This window comes from Cyprinus carpio, chromosome A18 (genome assembly GCF_018340385.1).
Source record: "Cyprinus carpio isolate SPL01 chromosome A18, ASM1834038v1, whole genome shotgun sequence".
In the NCBI taxonomy this organism is placed as follows: domain Eukaryota; kingdom Metazoa; phylum Chordata; class Actinopteri; order Cypriniformes; family Cyprinidae; genus Cyprinus; species Cyprinus carpio.
The window spans coordinates 18,332,628-18,342,646 of NC_056589.1; the positions used below are offsets into that span (position 1 = coordinate 18,332,628).

General features: G+C 36.7%; 1 protein-coding gene across 3 annotated transcripts in view; it reads right to left on the reverse strand.

Annotated features, from left to right (window-relative positions):
• Positions 1-6,389, reverse strand: part of LOC109103784 (guanine nucleotide-binding protein G(o) subunit alpha) — an 85,323-nt gene extending 78,934 nt beyond the window's left edge. Inside the window, exons 1-2 of one of the 3 annotated variants that reach the window (XM_042775222.1) lie at positions 5,685-6,387; positions 5,506-5,548 (exon numbers count right to left, since the gene is read on the reverse strand). In XM_042775222.1, the coding sequence (XP_042631156.1) occupies positions 5,506-5,548; positions 5,685-5,802 (161 nt within the window). In that variant the 5' untranslated portion in view covers positions 5,803-6,387. Of the gene's footprint in view, positions 1-5,505; positions 5,549-5,684 lie in introns of all 3 variants that reach the window. The other 2 variants (XM_042775220.1, XM_042775221.1) reach the window with 2 other exon arrangements.
• Positions 6,390-10,019: the final 3,630 nt, after the last annotated feature.

The following is a 10,019-nucleotide window of genomic DNA, read 5'->3' on the forward strand; positions in this document are numbered from 1 at the left end:
TCACCGAACCCCCAACTGCTCCCTGGGCGCCGTAGCATAAATGGCTGCCCACAGCTCCGAGTGTGTGTGTTCACAGTGTGTGTGTGTTCACTGCTGTGTGTGTACACTTTGGATGGGTTAAATGCAGAGCACGAATTCTGAGTATGGGTCACCCTACTTGGCTGTATGTCACATCAATTTCACTTTAAAAATGCGCAGGGTTCAGTAAAGGTCCAAACCCAATGGGGTCAGAGAATACACCTACTACTCTTAAAAAGCTAACTAAAGGAACCAAACACAGTATATGTATGATTGTGAACCAAATATGTATTTAAGTAATCGATTTCTTGTACCATTTCTACACTTTTATAAAATGAAATTATCATATCTCAAGGGACGCAATGATATTGAAATGTTCTCCGACACCAATAAACAGATAATTGCTTTCATGTTATGTCTGATAATCTATGAACAGTCATTATTAAAATTTAAATTACTAAATAAATAAATACAAAATAATTTAAATTCTTAACATTTTAAATAAATAAAAATAAAACATCACAATCAGTTATTTTACAGATTGCTACAGTAGAATTTAGGCATCACAATATAAATGTACAATATATAACACATGAATTCAGAGATTTAATTAAGATAAACTTTTACAAGATTAAAGAAACTAATCGTGAACAATTAAATATCTAATATCAACAAATATTGTTAAATAAAAAAATTAAAAAAAAAAAAAAAATTTACCAATATACTGTGCATCCAAACTAGCCAAACCAAAATAAATATATAAAATGTACACACACACAACAGGAGCAAAAGTCTTATTATTATTTATAAATATTCAGCTCCAGAGTGTCACAATTGAAATTTAGACGGCTGTAGAGCTTAAGTCCCACTTCCAGGAGAATTGAAACACACTCTCGTCTACACTGTGCCTCTATTTTTGCGGTATCTTACAGTATTCTGCATCTAAACCTTCATCGGATACCAATAACCTAACACATAACATCTTCTAGACACTAGAGACATGATGTTTTATGCTCTGCTACTCAAGTACATGGCCAGAGTTTAGCTTCATGGCAGTACAGATGGAGTGTAACTGAACAGCTGAGTCCTCTGCTTCAACCCTTCAATTAGCCAGCTACAGGACAGCCCAGCATATTGCATACTGCAGAGATCACTTTAGAAAAAACAAACATTTTAATCCTATCCAGTCTATCCAGCAGCAGAAGTCTGCTTTTAAAGGATAATATGAGGAGTGGCCTTGGATTACAGTTCACAGATTAGACAACAGAACCGACATTGTTTAGATGGGAGTCTTAATTATGGCTTTTACAACTCATTGTTACTACAGAAGAAAAGTAATCTAGTCAGTATTTACTCTATGTGGCTCAAACTATTCTCCACATTGTCAGCATTTTTTTTTTTTTTTTTTTGGCAAGTCCAGCATTATTCGCAAAGAGCGTGTTATTGACATTTTTTCCCATCTCCATTTTTAGATTCCGTCCATACATTCTGATATGCCATTTGCTTACAGTTTCTGTTAGTCTCTGGATGACACTTGATTAGTTTCAGAGTGATTTGCAAGAAGTTTGGCTTGTATTTTCACTTTAACACAAACTAACTTTACATCTTAACTTTAACTGCAACATTAGCACAGTTCCATTATTACATTGGTGAATGCAAACTTGCTCCAAAATTTCTTAATAAAAATAATTGATTTTGCCATAACAGTTTACTGTACACCAACTTGTGTATTATTTTTAGGGCCGTTATAATTTTATGTTTTTATGTTAACGGTAGTTTTATGTTTTTTTAAGTCTCTTATGTTCATCAAGGCATTTATTTTATCAATATACAACAAATACTTTAATATTGTAAAAATATAACTACAATTTAAGATAACTGTTTTATATTTTAATATATTTTATATTTTTTATTATTTTAATGGCTTCTAAATTTTCTGTAGTCATTACTCCAGTCTTCAATGTCACATGATCCTTCAGAAATCATTCTAATATGATAATTTGGCACCTAGAAACATTTCTTATTTTTAATGTTGAAAACAGTTGTGCTGCTTAATGTTTTAGTTATTTAAAAAAAAAAAAAAAAGAATTTGTTTGAAACATTTTAAATGTTTTACTGCCAATTTTGATTGTGTCATAGTTTCAAAAAGGATTAATTTCTTTCCAAATAACATTTTCTGACCCCAACTTTTAAACAGTACTGCACAAAATATTAGCATTAATAGTCAACTAGTCAGCAACGCCTAGTCTAAACATGTTTAACAGGACCTGACATACAGCTTTAATATGCCACAACTGGCATGTAAAGGGTGTTCAGTGCACAAATCATACCTTAGAACTTATCATATATACATTTTATCTGCTTTCTGAAGGATACTTTTGATCATCCATGCATGATGACCCATGGGTCTCCAGGGTCTACGAAACTGCTTTCATCACCATATACTCACAGTTTTACCCACAAAATACATTTTTAATTGTTCATATTTCAGTCCCATATGACTAGGTGCCAGGAAGATGAGCGCAGGAACAGACAGAAAGAGAGAGAGCCATGTATGTGTGACGTGATCAGCTACTGAGAGCAGCCTGTGCACACTTAAACACTCCCCTCTCCCACTGAACTAATGAAGCAGATGGAAGCACTGTTGCCTGCCTAGAGAACTACACCATAATTACAGGGTTTACCAACATCTCCACTCCTCATTCTGCGCCCTCTCTCTCTCTCTCTCACCATCTTTCACACATCACCCAGTTCCCTGGTTTACTCTGACATGTTAAGTGCACACCTCCTTGTTTCATCCGCACTTTTCAAGCCATGAAATACAGAATACTGTACTCATTCATGTAAGAAGCCCAGAGCTACATACTGCACTCCTTTAGGACCCAAACCGTTTTACCAGCTCCATCATGAGACACACTTATTACCCAATTAAGCACATCAGAGCAACAATGAATCCTTAGAGAGGAAAGAGTCATCACTCTTTGGATGACTTAAAAAAATGCCTGAAGGCATTAGCAACAATGACTTAAAAGCACAGTAGTGAATACTGTCATTAATTTGTTAAGCTGACCAAGCAATTTGAAACTGAAAAAACATAAATTACATCATGAACTGAACTCATTCTGTAAGCATTGCCAGAAATAAACATATTATATTTAGAGACAATATACAACCTTAAGTTAATTTTCAACAGTCAAGATCAACAGGCAGATTTATTAATTGCTGAAATTGTCAATGAGATTGGCAATGTTACAGAAATGGACATAAAATTGAACATTTGCTGTAAATAATGTACAAGATATCACAACACATACCTATGCTACAGTTTATTGAAATATAAAATGTTAAATTAGAGGAACAGGTACATTTTCTGGACCATATTAATTTACTGGCCAATTTATTTGCGTTTTTGCCCTGCTTAATTTCTGACTCTGTTAGTCAGCTGATTTTGCTCATTTCGCTATTGTCCCAAGTTAAGCATTGTATTTATGGCATTAAACATTAATACACAGATGTAACACAAAATAAACAACGTAGGTAGGTGTTTGGAAAAAATAAAACAGACCGCACCTCTCTCTGAGCACGTGTTGCCAGCGCAAACGACGCACAAATCCATTCCCTGTTTTCCCTCTTGCCGCAAGTTCAGCGCTCTTAACGACGGAGAAAACCGAAAATGGCCGAAGAAAGCCGATAACTGAAAAAGACTCTGCTGGGCGCTGTCCACCACTGAAACCGCCTGAAATCCTCCGATGCATTATTTCAAAACATGCCCGTGCTAATTACATGCGTTTTTCCATCACAATGTATAACAAACGCAGGGTAATATAACAGCATATCCAGACCAAATATAAAATGACATTTTCTGAGGGCTATAGATTTCGATTCGACAAAGGCAGCTCGTGGAGGCGTTTCTTCATCGAATGGTTTGCATTGAGCAATAAACTATGCTTGATACAGCTCGACATATAAAAATCTCACTTATAATCTAACGCCTATTATCAATAATAATATACATATTTTGCCTATACGTATTCTACACCATACACCATGTCCAGAGAAACTGGCCATATAATAGATTACTGCAAAGCAAGTCAAATAGGGAAATAACCAGAGGAGTTGCATTTAAAAAGACATTTAACTGAGGATATGACATCAAAACCGCAAGGTAGATGAACAGATCGTTTTCAGTGAGGCGTAAAGAGAACGTCAGTGCATAAAAATGGCCTTGAGGAAGTTGAGCTGGTTGGGTGTCAAACCTTCTTCCTTCACCATGAGCATCAACCCAACAGACTGCTAACGCATAAAGGCCTGTTCATGTTGCACGAACGCCATGCACACACAGCCGACAGCATTATCTCCAGGCACCATTTGCCATATAAGCTCTTCCTTCACCATTCTCAGTCAACAGAAGGCTCTTAACTCCGTATTAACTGCATAGTAGAAAGCGAGTGATAGTAAGGCTTTTTTTTCCTTATTTTTACCATTTAATAAATTACTTTTACAAGTGAAAAATTAAATATGAATAATTTTAATGATTTTATTTGTGATTTTTGATCGAAAAAAAATAAGACAACATGCATTGTGATTATATTTATTATATTATTATTCATAACTATATTTATGCGAATTTACATAGTAGAAAAATTATTATGGAGCCAGAACGTTTAAAACACTTTTTTCCCATTGAAAATGAATGGTTGCTTTGTAACAGCTTGAAAACAGTACATTAAAATGAGTACCATTAAAGGGACACCATTTATCAGTGGACCAATCATGAAGAACCGATAACCAGTCGAGTAGAAAAGTGTGGATATCGGTAAAATATATATATATATATATATATATATATGGAGGGAGGGGGGGGGTATATAGGCTATAGGTCAAGCCAGTTATCGGTCTATACTGCATATAATTCAGGTAAAATTACGTATTAATCTCTAAAAAGGATGCTGCACTGTAGTACAATCCAGCCATTTAATACTTTGCCAGAAGGACATAGTAGCCTATAGCTATATATATCTATAAGCATATATAGTCTATATTTGACTCATTTCTGACTTTTGTCATAAAAGCAAATGCTCAGGAAGACATCAGAGACATCCGTAAATGCCCAGAGGATGAAGCGACATCGGGGTGGAGTGTGGTGGTTACTCAGCCGGGTGTGAAGTCAGTGGACGCCAAAGGAGCATTAGACTTAGAAACACGTTTCCCTAGTTGACTTTCAGCACCATTTTCGTGAACAGCACATCGACGGCGCCTCGTCTTCCCGAACCCACCAATGTACATACTGCGGATCTGCTACATCATGTCATCACGTCACGGCTACAATGTATGTAACACGCTAGTGGAGAGAGAGAGCTCCTTGAAAATATGGCGGACCTAAGAATTCGCCATCAAGCAATCGAGGATGTGTGTTGGGGTGGGGGGGGGGGTTACTGACTGACTAAATGACTGACTGATGGATGTCATTTAAAACATGCCACTTACTTCATCTGTTTCACGATGGTACTTTTCCCAGATTCCCCAGCCCCTGTGGAGAAGAGACAGACACAAGGGAGTAAGATCGCCTGTCAAAATGAAGAGATCCCATATGTGTGCATTCATCGGATGAGACACTGCGATGTGTAGGATACAGCTAGATTTTACAGGCTCCACTCCGCATTTACCTAGCAGGAGCAATTTCACATCTTTAGCAGCAGTGATTCCATCTTCTTTGAGGTTTTTCTCGATGGCTTTGCTCCTGTCCAGAGCCGCTCTTTCCTCTGCGCTCAGTGTACATCCCATGGCTAGATGAATCTCGGCTCTTTTTTATCTCCAAAACGGTCCGGGTGAGAAATATCCTCGGTGTTTCTTCCTTATCCCTCTCTTAGGCTGTCCCTATCCCTCTCTCTCACACACACACACTCTCTCTCCCTGTCGGCGACTAGCTAGAGCATTAAATCCCGTAAAAGACAACGTTGGGCTGGAACATAAGTCTCTTGCGCGCGCTCTCGCACTGTGTGGCGGGGTCGTGGTGCTGTGTCCTCGGGCTGGGAGGTCTCTACTGGGCGGCGGCGGCGGCGGCTGCGAGCGCTGGCATCGTTAGCGTGCGTACAATGGAGGGTCAGTATGGAGAGAGAGCGCGCTGGGCTCGAGACAATCTCGCTGACGTCAGGAGCAGAGAGGTGGAGAGCGCGCGCGCACGAACGAGCATTCGAATCGCTCACCGTTAACTACAGATAGATTTATTCCGTTATATGCGAGCGGAATGAATGCGCGTCTTTCGGTATTTCCAGCCAAGCAAACGCTGTTAAACGATGTCTGTGCGGGGATATGCGGGATGAGTGTTGCGTATGTGTTTCTGTGTATGTGGGGCGGATGATTTAAAGCCGATGAGCGGGCCCTGGCCACAGGAAGAATCACAGATAGGTGTGGCCATTAGCCTAGTGTTGACAACCTGTAACAGCACCGCCAAATGAAATCTGACAAGGGAATTGTAAATATTTATATTGAAACGAATTTATAGACAAAATATTTTAATAATAAAAAAAAAATGCTAAAGCATTAAATGCTAAAGGTAAGGGAAATTTTAGGCATAGAATCTGTCATGGTTCACCATGTGCAATGTATATTGTAATTTAGCACCACTTTCAAAGCTAATGTGTGTTATCTAAATACATCATGCTTTAGAGTCACTATGAAATCAAAATATAAAATTATTATATTTTATTCTAAATGATTTATTCATTATTATTATTATTATTATTATTATTATTATTATTATTATTATTATTTCAACCTTCAAGCAACCTGTCAGTCATATGAGACTGCAGCAAGTAGCAAACAACAATGACCCAATGAGCCAATCAATTCCCGATGGACAAAATCAAGTCCCACCCTACGTTTTCTCATTTAAGAAGCCATTTTACTCAGATATATGGGTCACAAAGAAAAGACAATCACAATTTCCATTTCATGGCAACTTTAATGATGTACCACCAACTAATTACTAAGGAAAGCAAGCAAGGCCTAACTTTACAACCCTCATTAAAAATAAATAAATTAATAAAAATAATTAACAATATTATGCTGCTTCGTGAACATTTGGCAATACTTTCAAATTGAAATGTCAAGTGAGTAGCGATCATCATTGGAATGTCCAGTGAGTTACCATGAAAAGTTAATGCTCTATTGTGTTTGAAAATAATGTAGCTGTAAATAATGTAAATAATTCAGCTCTTTTATCAAGACTAGTGTTTCATGGGACTCATACCCGAGTGCTCTGTGTCACAAGTGCGAGGCTGTACCAGGTGAGCAACCAAGAAGTTTACTACTGTATGTCAGAAAAGCCATACATATTGAGCTGGTTATGTGATGCAAACATCATATGTATGGTAGAGTGTTTTAAAGTGATAACATAGTATTGTGCAAGTATCAGATAAGCCATATAAGACTTTTTTAATCTATAATCTACCATAATCCAAATTTATGTAAAAAGGAATTAAAAATGTTGTTTTACTGCCCCTGGAGTTCATTTCAGCTGGAAAATGTAGTGAATTGTATCACAATGTTTTTGGAACAAAAATGTAGGTAGAGGCATGTTTTTTTTCCAATGTACCCATAAATGTTAATCTAACATTTGTCTGAAACATTTAATAACCATGTTGAAACCTATTTACTGTACCTATAGCTCTGTTTACACCTAATATTAAGAAAGTTTTGCTGCATCAGATCCCAAGTGGAGAACACTAAAACAGGTGTCAACAGGGTCTAAAAATGTTTTAAGATCATCCACAAGTTGAAAATGTACTGTATGTGATCACACTGCTTTCACAGTTTCAGTGTTCATATGGTCAAATGCATTAGAAAAGCTTCAAAGGACTGCCTACTCACCTAACACAACCATTCTGGGACATGTTGTGAAAAAGCCTGTCAAAACAGGGGATTTCAACTTAACTAGGTGGAATACAAAAAAGAAGAAAGAAAATATGAAATAAAGAAACAGTGGATCTCTGAGATTGGACAGCCAGTCAAACCAGGTGTGCAACAGCCTTTGGATCCTCCTGCTGGAATAACAATAATACAAAGAAATAAACATTCATTAAAAGCTTTAATGAATATTTACACATGAATGTAGACGTACACAGATAAGTCTTGGCTATGGTGAAACAGTGTCTGGTTTCTGAGGGCAGCAAGCTCAAATATATCGATGCATGACTGGAACACCTGCATTTGATCTTTTTCTGACAGTTTTGGAAAATGTGAATGAGGTTTGAAAGACATTCAAAGTACTTCTCTCTTACATTCTGAAATTCATATCAATAAAGGAGAAAGTGAGCACATACTCTTTGTTCTTTTGGAAGCCATTTTTGTCTATGTCTGCATTTTTCTTTTGCTAGACTGTGATCACTAAGCCTGTATTTGGTGAGGATCCATCTCTGTCCCGCTTTCTCTCATACATTATGAGTATATTTCGGTTCACTTCAATATTTACTTTAATTTTCCCAATGGTCCAAAGATGTAATTTTACAAGCCTTTATGGTTCGGTTGATTGTTTTGATTTTGTTTTGTGACTAAATTGCTAGTAGCAAAGAATGTAATTTATACAAACATGCCAATCAATTAACTGAAATGAATTAGATTTGAAAGATCTAATAAGTTACAAATTCAAATGCCTCAGTTTTCTCCTGTTCCAAAAGTACTAGCCTACACTAACTGACATCATATAAACCCATATGCTCTAGGAATGGTCCATATAATCTTATGAGAATGGAATTGAGTATGGAAGTCTTGGTCTGGTTTTTATTGCCTTCATATTTATATTTAACTGCCTCTGTCAACACTCCCCAGGCCCCTGTTATGAAAATGAACTTATTTCTAATTGTCTGGTTAAACCTATAATAAAGTATTTTCATTACAGTTCCAGGGCATTATTACTGTTTAATCTGAAGAATTTAAAAAGCACAATATAAACACATCAGATTCATTTATAAGCATTTCAGTTTGCTTGAATCAACTCACTGAACTGTAACAAGAGGGAGTGTAGAGTCTATTCACACATTAAAAACAAACTCAGAGGTGTGATATTGTCAGTATTGACATTTGTATTTGTATATGACATTATAACTTGGTGATTTCATACTGCAAAAAAAAAAAAAAAAATTCTATAGGATCATCTTAAAAATAAATCTGATTTCTCTGCTATTATGACTAAAAGCAACCATTCAAATGCCTTGCAGTAATATCTATTGTTGACAATTAGCCCAGTGAAGCTTTGTTGATTTGTTTTGACTTGATTTGAGAAGAAAAGGGAGGGAGGAGGGAGATAGACCTAGAAAATGAGACAGAGAAGAGGTGAGAGAGAGACACTGGTAGGGGTGATTGAATCTGTGAATCTGGCAGTGTATATCCACCCACGCACCATTACGAAGCAGTTCACCCAGGCTTGTTTTCAGCGTTCGTAATGCATATTGCCACTGACGTGCTCGGTTTCACTACACATAGATGTCATGTGAATCATGTAGCCTTTCCTTTCTATATCTGTTTAAAATTAGAAATCCAGAAGAGGTGAAAATCTTATTGATTGATTACAGTGACTTTTAGTATGAGATGGATCTATGTCCCAGTCACTGACCTGTTTTAATGACAGAAGGTTTCTTGCGTTTAATCATAACAAAGCTTTTTTAGTGCACTCGAGTCATGAGAAAATACGTAGACACAGAAGCAAGAAAACTGACTAGAATCAGTTCCTCTTATTTCCTATAATCCATTTCCTGAAAGTGAAATCTGTGCATAGCCTGAAATGAAGTGCAATAAAACACAGTTGCACTGAATGCAGGGCTATAGTATGCTAGCACAGGCAGGTTATATTAATGTAAATTTAAGACTTTTTAAGACCAAGAAAAGAAAATGTCTGGAATAAATAAAATGGAACAATATGTCAGTGTTCTCAAATCTAAATGTCTAGGGAGCTCATAAGGAGTTGAGTTTGCATATCCAAATAACAAATATTTGTTCTTGAT